This window comes from Squalius cephalus, assembly GCF_949319135.1.
Source record: "Squalius cephalus genome assembly, chromosome: 4".
NCBI classification, from domain to species: domain Eukaryota; kingdom Metazoa; phylum Chordata; class Actinopteri; order Cypriniformes; family Leuciscidae; genus Squalius; species Squalius cephalus.
The window spans coordinates 46,357,124-46,377,151 of record NC_137125.1 but is presented as its reverse complement, the minus strand read 5'-3'; the positions used below and the strand labels follow the sequence as shown (position 1 = coordinate 46,377,151).

General features: G+C 36.5%; 1 protein-coding gene across 2 annotated transcripts; it reads left to right on the top strand.

Annotated features, from left to right (window-relative positions):
• Window positions 1–3,921: 3,921 nt before the first annotated feature.
• On the top strand, window positions 3,922–19,658 carry tspan11 (tetraspanin 11). Of its 2 annotated transcripts, XM_079869735.1 has the most exons (9): window positions 3,922–4,015; window positions 5,931–6,022; window positions 8,805–8,996; window positions 10,715–10,789; window positions 10,992–11,096; window positions 11,850–12,011; window positions 12,636–12,722; window positions 15,019–15,126; window positions 17,867–19,658. In XM_079869735.1, the coding sequence occupies exons 2-8, from the start codon at window positions 5,936–5,938 to the stop codon at window positions 15,094–15,096; spliced, it is 786 nt and encodes a 261-aa protein (XP_079725861.1). In that variant the 5' UTR covers window positions 3,922–4,015; window positions 5,931–5,935; the 3' UTR covers window positions 15,097–15,126; window positions 17,867–19,658. The 2 variants fall into 2 exon arrangements, with proteins under 2 accessions (XP_079725861.1, XP_079725862.1); XM_079869736.1 differs by lacking the exon at window positions 15,019–15,126 and having other exon boundaries at window positions 3,942–4,015.
• The last annotated feature ends 370 nt before the right edge of the window (window positions 19,659–20,028 follow it).

The following is a 20,028-nucleotide window of genomic DNA, read 5'->3' as shown; positions in this document are numbered from 1 at the left end:
ATTATTGTTAAATGTTCATTATGAACAATATATTGCATTACTTATTTTGGGGTCTCAAAGACCCAAGATAACTAAATGCAATGAACTTTTCATTTGTCACAATTATTTCAGCCATTTCTTATGAAGCCACAAAGTAGTCATAAAAGTGTTTATGATACTTCATGATTTAAGCTAATCTTATGAGAACTGATAAACATTATTTTAACATTTTATCCTAATTGGATTTGCTTTATACATTGTGCTTTTTTTAACTTACATGTATAATTACACATCCATTATATGGCCATTTGTTTGCTGTACAATACCCTACCTCAATAAATTTTGCAGGAAATCTTTATTCATACGGTTACCACAGACGAAACTTTACCAACAGCTGTTGTCTGTGCCAATCTAAGCTCACATGTGGTTTGAGTTCAAATGTGTCTATAATGTGTGGGATTCTAGTTTTGGAGTCGAACAACGGCCCCCTCGTTGTTTTTACATGCCACCCACTCATCTGCTTGTGTAATCCCTGGAGCTAATGTGGGAGGCAGTCCTGGCCAGAACACACACACACACACACACACTCATGTATGAGTTTAAAGGCCAGTATCCTCTCCATCTAAATATTTGAAAACATGTGGAATTAGCAAGGGTCATCAATGAAAATCATATTTTCCCAGCACTGAAATGTCAACAAGATAAACAAACTCAATCAGAGCACTCACAGTAATGGAGCTCGTGGTGTGATCTACCAGACCGAAATAAAGGTACGCTCTATTGTATCCTGCTGAGAGGACTTCCAACACGGGCTGCTCATGTATAACACTGAAGGACGGATGCCCACGCATGCTGAGTAATACCACACACTCGGCACCACAACACCATACACTGTCAATCACACGCACACACACACACAGGCTTAAAACATATCCAGGAGAAAATGTGGGCAGCGGACAGCAAAACATGAATTCTTCTCTGAATTTCCATAAGCCCAGCACTGTTTCTGCGGCACTGAGACGGTTTGCGTCAAGTGAATATCCTTTCAATCGCACATATTTCTGAGAATAATTTTTTAAAGAAAAAAACAAACACAAATAGTTTGTTTTTTGGTCGAAGGTCTTTATCTGTGTGTTGAAACGGTTCTAAAGCAGCAGGATCGTCCTTGGCCTTGTTGTCGGTCTGCTAAATGAAAGAGACTTTTCTGAGACTTCATGGAGGAAGTGTGTGTGTGTGTTTGTGTGTGTGCGTGTGCATTTATGATCTGTGAGTCAGTGGGTTTCTTTTGTCCTTCTTTTGGTCCTTTTCACTATCCAGTAAGTAATTTTCATGTGCCTGTACGCACATATACACACAAACTCTTGCCGTCCACCATGAAGGTGCCATTTATAGCTCAGAACTGAGGACGATAAGAGGACACAACAATAAAATAACGGGAGCGGCAGAGAAAACCAGACAGAACCAGGCGGGAATCACAATGAGTCAAATTCAAAAGGATAAACAGTTCAATAGGCTGAGTTTCTTTTCAAAGTTCTCTGTCATCTGCTGCATTGTTAATGTCATCTTTTCTTGCCATCTTCCCGATGCTTGCGTGTTTGTTGTCCCTGATGTCTCCGCTTGTATCTGGATTTCCATCTGATCTGGCTCAGATTTGACTCCCTGAATGAAACCTTTGCAGTCAATTGTCAATCAACAGACGTTTTATCAGGAAAAATCGAGATAGAAGATGCAGAACTCAAATCTCATTTTCAATGAGTTTGTGTTCATTTCCATTAGGAGACCTAACAGAGCCAGAATACAGATTAGCGATGACATTTCTCACTTTAAGTGGCTTTGTCGCTCTCTCGGTAGACTCTTTCCATTAATTCAGACATGATGGATAACATTTTCCTCTCTAACGCTGTTACAGCTGGAAAACTGTGTCACTGGCAGGTGACTGCGGCTCATATCCGCTGCCTATGGCGGCGTGTGTTCTCCTAATGGGGTTTTGACTTTATTAGGTTACTGGGATTGAGGTTGGAAAGAGAAAGGCACACAGAGGAACTTCTGTGTGCAAAAGGGCAGAGAGTTCGAACGGAGAGTCAACTGAAAGTCAAGCAGCATGCATCAAGAAATTGTCAGTATTATTTCCATATTGTGAAAGATTATGTGAAAGTGAATAATTGAGATGCATTGGGAAGCGTAATTTACTTTGTCCCTGCTTTGTCCTGGCTTTCATCACAACTGGGGGAAACTGACAGATGTACTTAAAATAATTAAAAGAAGATTTATTACAAATCTATACTTTGCACATGGCTCTAAAATAATGTTATAAACATGAACAACGTAGAAAAATCTTAATTTGTTAAGATTCTACAAAAATAAGAAACATGCAACAAATGTGATTGTTCATGCAGGGAATTCTGGGAATGGCCATTGTTATAAGATGCTTTTTACTTTTACAACTTCTCCATGTAAATTAAGCCCATTTATACTTTCTACTTTCTTTTTTCTACTTTCTTTTCTACTTTCTTTTCTTTTCTACTGTTGACGTTAACCTGACGTCAGGTTCTGACGTCAATCCGACTTTCAATTCCAACCAAAATGCAACCCCTGCAACCAAAATCATCCCCTGACTGACATTACTACTTTCTACTCAAGGACCTTGACAGAAATGTAGTGGAGTAAAAAGTATGATATTTGTCTTTCAAATGTATTGAAGTTAAAGTAAAAAGTTTCCAGAAAAAATAATACTCAAGTAAAATATAGATACTCAAAAAGTGTAGGCCTAGTACTCAAGTAAATGTACTTTGTTACTGTCCACCTCTGTTTATAAGTTATATTTTTGGCAAATGTAAAGGCCCCCCTTTACACTTAAAGTGTAATGAATAAGCTTCCGGCTGAAGGAAATGTGAATTCACATGCACTGGTACAAAAGAGGGCACAGCTCAAACAAACCTTTCAGTTGTGATGCCACTCTGGGTTGCAGAAGAATGTCAGCAGCAAAGACATTAGTTAATAAAGTGAGATTAAATAGGCTACATAAAGTTTATTCAACATATTTTAATTATTGCAGGTTTTGCATTAATTATTTGTATTATTTGTATTCATTTTTAGGAATACAGAATCTGTTTTTGTGCACATGAGATGAGTAAATGCATTCTCATATTTAGTACAATAACCATCATGTTCACATTAGCGCACAACACCTCTGTACTTTTTCCTGATTTCTCTCAACATGGGGACAGGAGTGTCAATAAATTGAAAAACAAAGACACTTCTGTTACTTATTTGAAAAACTAACTTAAGTATTTTGTTGTAAATATAAAATTAATGCGTTACTTTACTTGTTACTTGAAAAAAGTAATCTGATTAAGTAACTCAAATAACTTATGTGTTACTCCTGTTTATTTAAAATATAACACTTAAAAATATGTAGACCTAAATGTACTATTTATGTTTTTAAAGTATAAAACTTTCCATCAATATGAAGCAGTTTTAACATAAACTAATAAACTTAATCTGATGCATATTTACCTGTTTATTTATGCATATCATACATAAATGAAACAAGAAAGAAAAAGATTATTGTTTAGTTTGTTTATGTTAGAACTATAGGCTAATCCAAATGGCTTTAAATTCATGAAATTCAAATTATAGGCTAATTCTTAAATTTAGGCCTAAACATTTTTGAAGTCAACAGGTTTTTACAGTAGAATTCTGTTATAACGACTACGATTATTTACAGTAGCTTATTCAACAGCATTTGCAGTCAACAGAGTCCAGTTCAAATTCAACCCCAGGAGAGAAAAATTATTGATTTTTTCCCAGAGAATGAGACAACTTACTTAAAAGCACTAATAACAGTTATTCAGTCCACGGGCAGCCTTTGAAGATGAACAGCTCGCTGTATTTAATCTCATGAAATGAAGGGGCGGGCTGTAGTTGCATTTCCTCCTCACATCCTGCGCTGACCCTCCGGCTCCGACTGGACACACGCCTCCGGAGTCCGGAGCAACAAGCCTCGCTGGGGAAACAACCGCAATCTGCTGTTACGGTAAGTTTAAACACGATGTTTTCTTTTTAAGCAATGGAAAGTGACTTTGGTGTTTGTCCCAAACACGGCATAAGAGCAGGAGGTTTTATTGAGAAAAAAAAAAAAAAAAAGAAGAAGAAGAAGAAAAAAAAAGCGTAGCATGACACCACGCAGTTTTGATTTGTTTATGTTCATGAGCGCGCAATGCAACAGCGCGATGCGCTTTGCGGAAAGTAGCTTTATGGTCAATGTACGGGGGAGGAAAGAAAGAGAATCGTCTGGATTGAATCAACACTGTCCTCTTTTTTTCGGGACAACCACCATTGCTTTCATTGTGTGTGGGGTGTTGAAGGAGGAGCATAATAACGTGAAGAGGAGTAATTTCATGCGGTATTTAGTCACATCGCATCCGTGGCTTGATTGGCGTGTCAGTTGTTGGAAAGGAAACCACAACAAACTCCCCTGAACACCGTAAGAAAACCGAGCGAAAGTGAAACGCGGTAGAAATAGAAAGGTTTTCAACTTCCTTTCACCTTATACCTGATTATATGTTTAAAAATGTTAGTGTTGAAAAATATTGCCTTACTCTAATATACTTACTCTAATATATGTTGTGTTTAATTGGACAGTGTAGGCCTAGTTTTTGGTAATTAACTGTTTACATTTTTTTTTAAGTAAAACGTATTACCACATAAATAACAGTGAATGTCTACATTATATTCAAGAAGACAGCACCCTGCTTGCCGAAACCCCTTCTACAACCAGCCAGAGACCACCAAAAATATATAAAAAATATCACTTTACAGTTTTCTGCAAAATAATAAAAGGAAGTCCCTGCATGAAACATTACTTTTGATAATATGTTTTATGTTATGTTTTCTCTGATAAATCTTTCAATAATGAAACTTTTTAAGTGAAATTGTATGGTTTCACAATGGAGTAATAATAATTTTTAAAAAATCAGTATGGAGTATATAAGAAGACCAGGCTTACTTAAAATTCTTGAAATACTTTTTTGAATACTTGTAGTAACCCATAACAACACAAAACCTGCATGTGTCTCAAATCCCAGCCAAAGCCACTGGTCTGTCAACAGAGTGGATAAGAGGATAGTTTGTCTTTATCAGGCAGACCTTCACAATGAGGTGAATAATAAATGCAAATGCAATGAATAAAACATTATTTTCTACTATCATAATTCCAATTTAGTGGTATACTTATGTCTTCATTTGGAGTCCTTCAGCATAATAAATAATCTGTATTTACCGCTCAATACAGGTAAATAACCCTTTAAGAAAAAGCACTTTAAGTGATTACTTTACTGACACACAGCGAGGGCTTTCTCCATACATTTACATCACGTGATCAACAAATCAATATGTCCCCACAGTCATTCTGAACAACTTCTTTATGCCTCTGTATCCAAAAGAAATCAATGGGTCCTACAGTGAAAATCAAGGCAAAAAAAGCCCATTAAAGCTGGATTGTTTTATAAACCAAAGTCTGCAGTCAAATGTTGTGTTTTGGAACAGAACATGTCAGTCACCTTTGCAATCAGGTGCTGCATTCGGTGTCCTCAGGATTTCTAAAACCAGCCGAATGGGTTGGATTGTGTGTAGTTTTGTTGTGCTTGCCACCATTTCAAACCAAACACCCTCATTTCATCGGCCATACATGGCTGCTGTTTTGACATGTGACGCCTCCACACTGGGCCCTGAGATGGAGCGTGTCGTCTGTCTGTGGCAGAAACCCATGGGCCACAGCTGTTAATTAACATGTCATGGAAAAGAACAGTGTTTGACTGCCGTCTTTCCAAAAGCCTGTTTACGCTCCTGCCCACCTCCTCCTCTTTGTCCTTTTGACAAAGTGAACATCCACCAATTCATGAGAATTCATTTTGTGTCCCATTTCTTTTCTTCTCTCTTCTCTCTAACAGAAAAGATGGGCAGCATGTATAAGGATGAGCAGGACGATTGGGTCACAGTGTGTCTCAAATACCTCCTCTTTGTTTTCAACTTCCTGTTCTGGGTGAGTCTGAGATCCGCTTTGGTATTTAAACCCCTTTGGATAACTATCATGCAATGTGCAAAATGTGCTGCGTTTAACATGAAACATCAACATCAAATCAAAATGTACTTTCTCAATACACATTTCTGGTCTTATAATGAACAATGCATGTTGTTCAGAGGGAAAAAAAAGTTCAAGCTGTTGTTTCAACTTTGTCATGCATTAAACAATGGTGTTAGGAGAATGTTTCCAGATTCTGTTTTAGGCAGCATTCTTATTAAATATCAGATGTGACGAGAGACGGATAACAAGGCGATGGAAGTGTGTACGTGAATGAAAAAGTGCAGGGAAGATGATTTCATAATAACTTAAATCTGAGTTTTGTCCCATCATTCCTTCTCTCGTTCTCTTCCCCCTCTCATTTCCTCTTCCCACCCACCTGTGCCTGAGCTCAACAAGTACAGCGCCCTCTAGGGTTGAATTTGTTTCTTTCTGAGAGTAAATCTGAATGGAGAAAAATAAACCTGTCTGAAAAAAGCATCACTAGGTAAAAGTATTCTTTCATTGAATGTATCTTTGTAGGTAATTCTCTGCATTAAATAGATAAATCCTGGACAAGAAGAGAAGTTCAGGAAATGAGTCAGAAACCACACCTTTAACCAGAATGCACAATCCTGTGCATTATCCACTTTTTTCCTCATTGTCCTCAGAAATTCTTTCCTCATTTACTATCTTGTGTTGTTCCAAACCTGTATTGCTTGCTTTCTTCTGTAAAACACAAAAAGAGAAATGATGCAATTACAATGCTTCAGAGTTTCAAAAGGAAAAAAAAAACACCATTAAAGGGCTCCATACGTACTTCTGTCTGTATCTTACACACTTTCATTATATCACTTTTTGTGCTCTATGGGAAAAAAAGAGTCACGTGGGTTTAAAACGACATGGTTGAGTAAGTAATGACTCATTTTCATTTTCGGGTGAACTATTACTTTAAAGCATAACCTCTGTAATATATTCAGTATATACTCTAGTGATTCCTTCAATGCAGAACTTTTGTAAAGACACAGTTTCTCTCTCAAACACAAAGTCCTCACTGTGTGTGGTATGCAAGCAGCTCAGGGGGCGTGAAGGACAATGGGAGTCTAAAACATCTGTTGTTTGAGCTTGACACTGGAGAATCTCAAGAAAAGAGCTGGGAGTGTTGAAGGGAAGAGCCTTGTTGGAATTTCCTCTGCTTCTGACTTGGATCAATCTGAAAAAGCGGATAGTGCGGATTAGTTTGTATGTGCATAGATTAATGGAGTGTTTACTTTGCACAGCACCACACAGATGGATAATTAACCTGTGCTGAAATCTCAGGGTAAATGAATGATTATTTGAGTTGGTTAAATAGTGACAAGCCTGTCAAACAACATGAAATAGTTGTTTATCAATTGAAACAGGAGTTTCAGCTTGATATCTATAATTAACTCCATTATTTTCTCACTCCAGCTACTATGACACCACTGTTTGTCCTCAGCCATCTGTCTAATCCTAGAGTTTACATAATTGTTTGTCTTTAATTTGAAGACTTTAAAAAAATGTTTTTGCTGTCATTATTGCTTATCCAAGGGATCACATCATATTTTTTTAATGTAATTTTCCCCCTCAGTTCCACTTTCTACATTGTTAAAAATCAGCCAAAAAGTTTATTACAAATATTTTAATTTTGTTTTGGAGGTCTCTTACAAGAGGTTTACATGCATCCAAGGTCCAAAAACACATTAGCTTTCTCATAACATACATTGCAGCATCACCTCTTTTCTCACTGTGTCTGAAACGTTCGATAAAGGATTCGGTCTCTCTCAATCCTCCTTTCCGAGAGCCCACTCTGCTCTGATTGGTCAGATGGCCCAGTCTTTTGTGATTGGTCGACCACTTACAGCGTGTGCAGGATACCAAATGGCCATTAGGCCTACCATATCTGAATTTCAGCTGAAAGGCTTCATCAGTGTATATACATTGATACGAATAGTACTGTATTTTACTGTATAAATTCGAGCCTCATTCCTTTGGAAGTGAAAGCAAAGTGGATTTGCTTTCGCACACCTTAAGTTCTTCAGGGAGCTTCGTTTAGAATGCCCATCAGAATGTAGAATAACCTTAATAAAAGAGTTCAAAATAATACTTAAAGAGGTTAATGACCCCAGAAAGTCAGAACCTCGGTTTAATATCTCATCCAAAGGGTTGTCCTTCTTTCAGAGTAGTATCAAATCAGTGGTAGCACATCCTGACAGGCTCAATATGCCCATCAGAATGAACTAAAACCTTAATAAATTAGTTCAAATTAATAATTAAAGTCGTAGTTAATGACCCCAGAAACTCAGGACTTCCTGTGTGCCAGATGCCTATAATAAGAATTGATAGGTTACCAGTGCTGCCGACAACACAAACCAAACTCTTCCAGTCCTCAGCTACAACTACAGTGTTTGAGGGCTGGTCAAAGTAGACGTTGTTTGTCAGCAGCCAATGAAGACTATAGGCTGGCATTATGCAAATCTGTTACAAGCGTAGGTATTTGCAGAAAGTAAGATTACAATCCATAATTGGTTCTTTCTTTTGGGAGGCAATAACTCCATTTATCGTGAACTTTGAAACATTCCAGACCTTTTAGATTCACAAACATTATAGAGGCACTTTAGATTATATACATTAATGTTAATGGGAGTTCTAAAAGGTTGATTTCATTTAATTTGTCCCCTTTGAACTCAGTGTATTAGCAGGAGCACTATGATATCCCGTGATGTGTTATTCTCTCTTTCAGATGGGCGGCGGGGTGGTGATGGGTGTTGGGATCTGGACGCTGGTGGATAAAGGAGAGTACCTGAGCCTGCTGGCCTCCAGCACATTCGCCGTGTCCGCCTACATCCTGATCCTGGCCGGGGGGCTGGTGATGGTCACCGGGTTCTTGGGTTGCTGTGCCGTCATACGTGAGCAGAGGAGCTGTCTGTCCACGGTGAGAAGAAGAAATGAATGTGAAAGACCACACTGAAAGGTCGTAATTTTCCCAGTTGCGCCAATTTATCCATTGTGCTTCACTCATTAGATGTAATTGCTTCAGATCCCAGTCTTTTTTTTGGCCCACTCAGTTATTGTTGCCTGTAAGTTGAGGTGGGCGGCACCAAGTGTCCACAGACAAAGTAGAACAGGCTCCATGGCAGCCGTGACTAATGAGCTGACAGGCATGTGCTTTCTCGCCATTTTTTTAAAAAAGATAGTACCTTGTGTTTGTTCGAGGGAGTGAAAGAGACAAGCAAGGTTGTGACTGCCACTGCAGCAGTGCTATTTATAGCCCACACTCGCTTCGACGTATGAATCTACGGAGGAGCGCTAACCTCAGTAGGAATTAGTAATGAGGATACTGCCTTTCTGGTCTGATCTGAATGCATTACATTTTGTGAAAAAAAACAAAAACATATATGCATAAATGACAACATGCGACAGCTGGCGTAAGGTTAACAGCTGTTCATTTGTTTGAATAACCTTGAATAGGTTCATTTCATTTGCTTCAGTGCTCGTGTTGGTGTTTATATAAATTACATTGGACTTCCTGTCCTTTCTTTCGACCTCTAGAAGAGAAGTGTGTATATACAGTATGTGAGTTTATTCATCTCTCACACACGTCCACCTTGACAGGCAATTTATCAATCAGTCCGTGGTTCGGTCTACAGAGTCCTCTGCGCATAATTTGATGTGAACATTTCTGTTGTTTCTTTGCTTACTTTTAATGCTGCTGATTAGTTATGGAAACTAAAGTTGAACAGACTGTTCAGTTCAACTTCAGTACTCACTTGGCAATTATAATAGAAATCAGTGTATGCACAAAGGCTTGGTGAGTATGAGTTATGTATAATCTTGAAAAACATTGTTTTGTTTGTTGGTCGGTTTGTTTTTAATTATGCCACGGAAAATATTTCACTGAAAACATGTTTTGTGACAGATTTGGGGTTGTTATCACCCACTCGCTCTCCCCCCACTGTAAACTGTGACAGCTTCTTCGGTTTAGTCATTTATTTTATTTTCCTCTGTCTTTTATTTTCGTTTGTCAGGCAGACGTCTCCACCTCTGCCAGCTCTAAAAGACATTTCTGAAAAAACAATTTTATTTACTTTATCCTCATGACAGTCCAAATATTGCTATATTTTGAAGCATTTTGAGTGTTGATGTGCTGTTTCTTTTAGAGAAGCCGTTTAAATTGAAATAAGACAAAGGCAAATGAAGATTTTCTGAACCAAAGATCTGTAGTTACTGTAAGTTTGTTGCTTCTAGGTGATGTTGTAGCATTTAGTTAAACAAATTCAAGATGGCTTACATTTATTTATTTGAAAATCTCTTGCATCATTTTCTTTTGATGCTATTATGCTTTTTTGTTAAGTATGTAATTAATTTAATTTGTTTTTACATTTTTACAGTTCATTTTTCTATGAATTAATATGCTTTTTAGTTGTGGAACCACAAACGTCCTCTTGACATTCATGACTTTCTGAAATAATGAGAAAAATAGGAATTATGATATTTTATATGTGCTTCCCATGGATTATTATGACATTGGCATTTTATAATTTGTATAGTATATCTAGAGCGGCAATGACTGGAGTTCCTGTTTTCTGATAAAGATCATTTTGTTTGCATTAACTGTATTTGTATTGCTCACTGGTTCCTGTCTTCTTACAGTACTTCTCCTGTCTGCTTCTGATCTTCATCATTGAGCTGGTGGCTGGTGTTCTGGCTTATGTTTATTACCAGGCGGTGAGTGAAATTTTAGTCAGTATTGCTATAAAACAAAGCTCTAAAGAACTAACTCCCAATTGCTTTTATGATGGATCTAGTTGTTGGGCTGTACCCAACTGGCACAGATGAGACATTTGAGTGATGACACTGCCTTCTGCTCACTCTCTGTTTATTTTTGTTTATTTCTCTCCATTTGTTCTCTTCTCTCTGTGTCTCACAGCTGAGTGAAGAGCTGAAGCAGCACTTGAGCAAGACGATGACAGAGAACTATGCCCAACCTGGAAAAGAGAGCATCACTCAGTCTGTGGACAGACTACAGCAAGATGTGAGAAACTCCAAATTCCAGCCTTTTATTTGGTTAGAATAGAGACTAAAGACAAGAGTATGTGGCTTGGGCAAATACATTTTATATTCTATTACATTTTTGCAATTTTTGTGAAATGGTAACAGAATGTGAATGATCCTAATCAGTTCTAGAAGTAGAAAATTCAGTGCCAGTAGCTTTTTATTTTTTAAGTATTTTATTTTATTTAGCTTTTATTTAATATTTCATATATTTTTATTTTGTTTTAATTTCATATTTTTTTATTTTGTTTTAATTTAATATGTTTATGTTTTTATCTAACATTCTTTAGTTTTAATTTCATATTTTTAAAATAATGTCAAAACAATAATATTCATATTTTTTATTTTGTTTTTATTTAACATAATTTTATTTTAATGTAATAGGTTTTTACTTTATTTTTTTCTATTACATTTGTTTATTTTGTTTTTTATGTTATAACATACATAAAATTAAAGAATTAAACGTATGTAAATTTAATGTTTAATTTATTTTTTGTTAAAAATAAAACAAAGTTAATATTGTTTTAAATTATTATTTTTAATTTATTAGTTTTAATTATTATTATATTCAATTTTTTTTAAACTGAATGAACTACACAATATACTGTCCCTAAACGTCATGTAAAATCACTACTATGAACAAAATAGTGCAGAAATACATTAAATACTGGACAACTTTGTGTACTGATCCTAATTGTAAAATAATCATAACTCCCTCACCTTCACCTTGCAGTTCAAGTGCTGCGGGAGCAACAACTCTTTTGATTGGATGCACAGCGCATACATCATCACGTCTCCGGAGACGGAGAAAAGGTTGGTCCCTGACAGCTGCTGTAAGACCATGACGCGTCTGTGTGGAAAGCGAGACCACCCCTCCAACATCTACAAGGTGGAGGTGGGTCTGACACTGTTAACATCAACTCATCCTCCACATAACATTTATTCAACATGATCATCTGTACTTAATTTCCTTTACAAACACAGAACTCTATTAATGTTCTGTTGTGGTATTGAGGTTTGAGGCAAAGCTGCCACATGCTTAGATGCTTCCTCATTGTCTGTGGGAACTACAATACGCCTGTGAACCATATCATCACACCCCTTGGGAGTAATTTAGACTATGAAAGCACGGCTGTGAGCGAGACAGGTGCGACTGGTAACATATATGAGCTTGTGAAGTGTGAGGTAACACTACAGTGATCTGCTGCCAAGCTCTCTGCATGTGTTCTTTGGGAACAGACCTCCGGTGTGATACATAATACATTACAACACTGGTTTTACAGGCCTATCGAGAGCCATTCGTTTTATTCTATATGCGATATATTGTGGCAGTATTCACAATAATGTCTTGTAAATTAACAATATCTCCCTAGTATCACCCATACATCTGTAAGTCTTTATCAGTCTGCAAAATAAATCGATTTACAAATCCACATATGCATGTTGACACTGAAGAGACAAGCACATGATATGTACATTTATGAACTGAAGTAGTTTATAATGCTTTGGTCTCTCACAGGGCGGCTGTATCACGAAACTGGAGCAGTTCCTGGCGGATCACTTGCTCATCATTGGAGCTGTGGGGATAGGCGTCGCCTGTCTACAGGTAAGCCCCTCCCACTCCCTCAGGTGGGGTGCGCAATTAAAGGGATAGTTCACACAAAAAGTCAAATTCAACTTACCATCATAAGTTGTGTGTGTGTAATAAGTGTGTGTGTGTAATACTATTCAAAAGTGTGTGGTATGGTATTTAATGTTTTTAATGAAGTCTCTTAAGCTAACCAAGGCTGTATTTATTTGATCAAAAATACAGTACAAACAGTAATATTGTGAAATATTATAATTTCCTGAGATGACATACAGTAGCTAAATTGTCAGCAGCCATTACTCCAGTCTTCAGTGTCATCCTAATCTTCCCAATAGGTTGATTTGGGGCTCAAGAAACATTTCTTATTATTATCAAATATTTTTGTTGAAATCGTGATTCTTTTTGACACTGTTAGCTTTTTGATGAATAGAAAGTTCAAAAGAGCAGTATTTATTTGATATAGAAATCTTTTGTTAATATTCTAAATATTTCTTTTGATCTTACATATAAAAAGTCATTTCTTTCTTTTAAAAAAAGAAGAGAATTTACTGACCACAGATTTTTGACCACAAAACATTTTGAACTTGCATACTTTACAGTGATGTTTATGTCCAATTAATGTGAAGCATAACCTCAGAGAAACAGTAGGAACAATGGATCATTGAGGTCTTCTGATGTGGTTCAATAACATGAAAGCCTTTACTAAAATAGCTGATGCACTGACCAGAGGGCAATCGTTTAATGGACTCTGATTTTGCCCTCGACCGATAATGTGCACGGTAGTAACACGGAGCACTGCCCGCTGGGTAAAAATAGGTGGAGACCGCATGCAGGCTTGAGAAAATGAAAGAAAGAGAGATAAGAGCGCTCAGCTTTAAGAGCAGATCTCACAGTGAGCGTGCTGCATTCACTGCAGGGGTGCAGAGGGCCATTGATCTGTTTCCTTTGAATAAACTCTGTATATAAACACCACTGAAATGTGACTCCAGCTAAGACCTCATATTGATTCTCAGAGCTGGGAGTGATGTTTAATGACCATAGATTATGTTTTTAAGAAGTTTATCCCTCTCCTTCTCTTTTTAGTTGGTAGTATATGGCTTAAATGTTTTTATATATTTTTTTAATATGTACACGAATCTAAATGTTTGCTGTCAGACATGTATTGATCTGAAATTCAACAATCGGCATAATATGTGTTAAAGTTCCCTAACCAGACGTGATAAAATCAGTGATAAAATCAATGTATTTCATGTAATATCATTAAGTTTTGGTTCTAACAAGCCGTTAGAACACTGTGTTCTTCTAAAAAGCTATTCGTGTGCATTGTGTACTACGCGTAGTGTATGGGATGTAGTGAACAGGATGCAGTCTGTACTGTGTATCGCATGCTACGTAGTATACTGGATTTTAGTCTCACTTATTAAGTCAAAATTGTTTAATAAATTCCCTAGTTTTAAGTGGATGCCTAAAACTGTAACCGTATAGACTTCATTATGAGCAGAGTTTTCAGCATCAAGGTCTCAGCGGCTGGTCATGTGATCATTTCATCCAATAAATGTGAAGCTCTGGAGTGATTAGGGGACTAAAAATAAGTCCTGTGTTAAATTTAATGTAATGATTTTACTGCAAAAAGCCTCAAAGTGGCTTGAAGCAGCTCTATATAGGGAGCGCTAATTAAATTGATCCTCTTCAATGATCTTTCATTATTACTGTCATTATGGCAGTAAACAGTGCTGCTCCGCAGGGGTCTGGAGCATTAGAGTTCACTTTTATAACATAACAAATTGTTTGTGTTGAAGAAATACTTTAAAGCTGTTGCTATCCAAGCTACAAGCTACTCATCATTTGTAATGCTATATAGTAGTAAACTAGTCAAGCTGCTAACAGAAGTTACTAACAAGCAAAATGCACTGAAATCAAGGGGTCAGTATCTTATAAATCAATATCTATCAATGTATAACTAATAGATGATACGATTTATATCAGTTAGAGTATTTATTTAATATAAAAACATCTTATTTAGAGTGAAAGTCTTCAATTGAGCTTAATTTTGCAATAATACAACCAATAAAACAATGAATTATGTAACTGAGTTAAAACTTATTATTTTACTTAAGAAAAGAATATGCCAGGGTTAAAAAGAATCAGTGCATTGTTTCATCTGAAGCGAACACTGTATTTCAGGGATTTTTTATAATGTTTGTCTTAAATTACAGCGTGTGTCTCTGTTTTGTCTTGGTTTTGTTGGTCTTTCTCTCTGTTTCTTTCTTTTTGTCTATATTTATCTGTGTGTGTGTGTTTGTGTGTCCTGTAGTTAATAGGAGCAGTGCTGACTGCCTGCTTTATATATCTGCTTTATAAAGAAGAGGAAGAGGACTTTTCTGACGTTTGATTGGCTAGTGCCAGTATTTGCGATGAGAAGGTCGGCTGTTTGAGTTTATGCTGTGTGTGTGTTCATGTCGATGTGCCTTGTTCCTGTCACCTCATGTCCACCTCATGCTTTCTGTATGACTTATGTGTATGTGTTTGGCATGACACCAGCACTCTTAAACCACACATGCTGAATGCTGCATGGCAAAAAGGAGCAAAAACTAATGCCACTGAATAACATTTTATGTTAATCATTTGTATTTTGAGATTTTTTTTTTGAAGACATTCAGTTACAAATGCGTTTTTGTGAATCAGCAACTTTCACCTTGGACTGTGCAGACCTGATATAACCTTCTACCTGAAACCTGCTGTGAGACTCCCAGTGTGTCCGATCTATTTCAGACTTCTCTCTTCCTGTCTATTGTATCCCTCCCCGCGGACACAGACTGTTGGAAAGGAGAAGTTTCAAAGGTGTCAACATATCTGCTCAGAAAAAGAGACTGTTTTTCCCTTGGTTTTTTTGTATAGTTCTGCTGATTGCATAGAAGTCTCATCTCACAGTTTGTTGTCTGTCGTGCCTTTCTCCGGTGCAGTTAATCCCACTTTTCATCCGGCTTTATTTTCCCCTAGAGTAGCATTAGAAGTGCTGGCAGAGAGCAGTAATACTGCTTCTCACTCAGTGCTTTATCACATGGAGGAGAGATGCATGAAAGACCAAACTTGTTAAAGCTGAAAATGAAAAATGGACACAAAGGAAGGTATTTTGTAGATTTTCTAAGCTGCTCTTTTCCACACATTAATGCTGTTAAGAGCCAAAAATGTCAAGAGGCATAAAAGCACCATAAAATAGTCTATACATTTTGTTCACTATATTCTACATTTGCTAATGTCATATGACAGCATTTGCTTAAAGATTTTAAAGACATGTTTACACTACTGTTCAAAAGTTTGGGGCCAGATTTATGAAACATATTTACTTTTTTATTCAGCAAGGATGCTTAAATTGATCAAAAGTGACAGTAAAGTAATTTACAACGTTACAAAAGATTTCTAATTCAAATAAATACTATTCTTTAAAACTTTCAAACCAAATCAGCATATTAAAATGATTTCTGAAGGATCATGTGACATTGAAGACTGGAGTAATGATGCTGAAAACTCAGCTTTTTCATTACAAGAATAAATTACAAATGAAAATATATTAAAATAGAAAACAGATATTTTTAATTGTAATAATATAACTGTTTTTACTGTATTTTTGACCAAATAAATGCAGCCTTGGTGAGCATAAGAGACTTCTTTAAAAACAAAAAAACAACCCCAAACTTTTGAACACTAGTCATTATTTGCTGAAAATGTCTATTTTTGTTGTATTTTTTTTTATTTATTGTGTATATTTGCATTATAAAACATTCAATTTTGACCCCGTTGACATCAGACATCATTGGTCCTTTCGTCAATGATTTAAACAGGTTTTTTTTATTGACCCACAAGCACAAATAAAAGTCCCTATTCGTTTTGAATGAAAAAGAGCAGCTTTGACATTCTGTGAAATATCTTCAAAAGACTCTTAGAATTTGTATATAGGTTTAGGATTAGGTTAAGTAAATGACATGATTTTTAAGCGATTATACAATAGTATATTGTAGGGTTTAAATAGAAGAGTTGAAAAAAAGAGTTGATATTACTAAATCTTAACTTTGGTATATTTGAGTCATTTTTGGTTATAAACGAACATATAAATGTACCCCATTATTAGTCCATAAACTACCACACATTGACACCAACATTACAGTTCCCAGAGGTTGATTTGAAACCTCAAAAAACACTCATAAACCAGACTCCAAGATCCTTGCTTGCATGTGCCATGAATGTTCATTTACCCTACAATTAACGCCACATTAACCAATTTAAAGTTTATGGTTTTTCCTATAAAAGTAGAACATTATTAAGAGAAGGAAATACTTGAGTTGAGCTGCACTTCCAGCTCTGGTTTATTTCTGTGTTTGTGGGTAGGATGAGGCTCCATCATTTTTGTAGAAATAATCGCCCACCACAAGCCCTCCCAGGACCTGGCTTCCGATGTGTCTTCGGATTTGCTTTTTCCATAGAGATAGGGGAAAAAAAAAGCCTGGCTAGATGTTGAAATGCTAAATATTTTTAGATTATGTTTTGTAACTTGCAGACTGAGTTTATAGAATTGCAGCCTTATATTTTTATCTCCTAAAGATGTTGTTTTTCCCAGAATTACAACAGCTAGAAGAGCAAACTTTACAACAAGGAATGCGCAGTCTCCCAGAACTCACCTGTGTGAATCTCAAATGTGAAAATGAATGTGTTTGCTCTCTTCATTATGAGAGTTACCACTGTTCTGATTCTGCCTACACACTGTAGCCTCCGTACAAACACGTGCACATACACACACTCCCACACATGCTAATTGACCCAATTACAACAACACTGCTACCGGCTGCCGTACACCTCGGTTTCCATAGTAACTGTACACCTCTTCCCTCTTCCTTCAAGCCTTTTGTAAAGAGAGTTTCAACAATTGCCACAAGGCCACATCGGACCATATCTGTGCTTGAATCAACTGAAAAAAAGAAATACTGAACATCTATTATTGTTGGGGCTCTTTTTATGAAATGTTCTGCTGCTTGATGCCTGCCAGTATCTCATTCTGTTTCAATTATTTTGAGAATTTGACCAGACAGATGTCCACCAGACTCAGAGACATCTTAACTAGGACCAAACTTCATCATTTTAATGTTTTATGTCTGTGTGTGTTTCAGATATGTGGAATGGTGTTCACCTGTTGCCTGCACAGGCGAATTAAACTGGACCCGTACTGATGCTTGGAAACGTATATATGCCTTTCCTGACGCTCCAACACACACATACACGGCCTTACTACTGTGCCCATTTAAAACTGCATGACCAAATGCATTTACATCAACGTGAGGGCTTTATTACCTTTCATTTGCCACATTGTTGTTGCCTCCTTATGATCCTAACAGTTTAAAAGATTGCACTGTGGTCATTTAGATGTCAAGGAGGCAGTTAGAAATGACATTTATTTTTCACTTTAATAAATTATAATATCATATATCAAAATATTTTTTTATGAACCACATATTTGGTTTGATTTGCTCATATTAAATGTGTGTAATGTGCTGCTAGAACTCCAACAGGTGTGGGAACCTGCTTATGGGCACAAAAATACACTGGACCAACATCAAAAATGGGTTGAAGAACATTTATTATTATATTTTCCTAAAAAATATATGTAGCTTGTGGATAGAGCACTGTTTAGCAAGTTTCAGGTATTGTTGGTATTCATATTCTGGGGGAAAAAAATGGTGTCATGTCATAAACAGAGCGGAAAGCATGTCTGTAGTCTTTATGTCATGTTTATATCATGCCAAACAGGAATCAAGTGTCTTATTTTAAATCTGTGGATCTGTTCATTAGTTGTTCCTGAATTGTATATCAGTTTGCAAATACCAAACCATTTAAAGCAAATTCTGCCAATTGTTTTACACTTCATGTTAGATAGGCTATCAGTTAAAAAAAAAAAAAAATGAAGGAGCTTTTTGAACCTTAATGATATCCCTTGGCTGAATATTATGCTTACTGGATTTTACTTTCACTGAATTGATGAACTCCCAGAATGAGCTCTATTCCATTGCATTGCGATACAAATCACAGCTGCAAATTCTTAATGTAGTTGCCACAGCAACGTCTGCCTTTTTGAATTTCAATGTCATTTGGGGAAAAAAATGGTTTGGAAAAAGAAAAAAATGTAATGTAACATTCTTGTTTTCTGTTGTACTGATTACCATATGTAATCAAATTGCTTTATGCTAATGACAGATTATGCATATTTTAAAATGTTGGTAAAAAACATTGTGCAAATTAGTGCAATCTCTCATCAGAGCTGCAAGAAAGTGTAGACTGTGATCTAAAATATGCATTTAACCATCCCATTAGTTGAGATAATATATTTAATAATCATAACGTTACATCACCATTTGCTTTGATAACAATGGGTTCACCTCATAAATTCTTTGCCTTAAGACTATTGCATTCTTTTGTGGGCAGTAGAGCTTTATCTGAAACAGCTGTATGTTCTTTGAATGTTTTTTAAAATGTACTTCTAATAAACGTATTTTGTTGACACATTCTTATTGACTGCTTGTACTGACACACTTTAGCCAGTAGATGGAGACAAACACAAGTGGATAAGCTTTCTTCAAGGACAAGAACTCGACTTCAACTTTAAATTGAAAATCCACCCTGTTCTCATGTGCTTTTCTATTAGCAAAGACCCATTGACATGCAGCCACTCATATCCGGATAGTAACTTTAATATCCGGATAATATCCAGATCCAGATTGTCCTTACATTTGACCACGTATATTTGTCTCTGTTTTCTGTTTCTGTCAGATAAAAATCTGATCTGTAATGCTTTTCCCTTGTTGCAAACAAATCTGAGGAAGCTAATTTCCTGGTGCCTTTTTGTGATGTTGCCACAGAATGTCCTTGTTAAATGGAGTTGCGTGTATTAAAGCAAGACTTTGAGTTATTGGTGCTGTCTTGTTTTTTTCTGCCTATTTAAGAGTTTTAATCTTGTGTTGGCATTGCAGCCGCACGCATTTTTAACTGTTCTGTCATCCATTATGAGTAAGTTACTGACAAATTCAGCTAGGGTGGAGTAATGATGACTTATGCTACTTGAATAAACAGATGTTTTCAGCTCACTCGCATGCACAATGTGTTTCAAACCACTTCTCAGTGAGTGTGCTTTGAGCAATGCAATTGCAATGCATAGATGCAGTTACACTGTCAAGCATCTAACTGATCATTCCAAGATCCATAAATTGGATTATTGTGGCCAAAATCCCCCTCTGCTCCTGTTGTTTCCTCAGGAAGCCATCCATAACCAAGTAAAGCA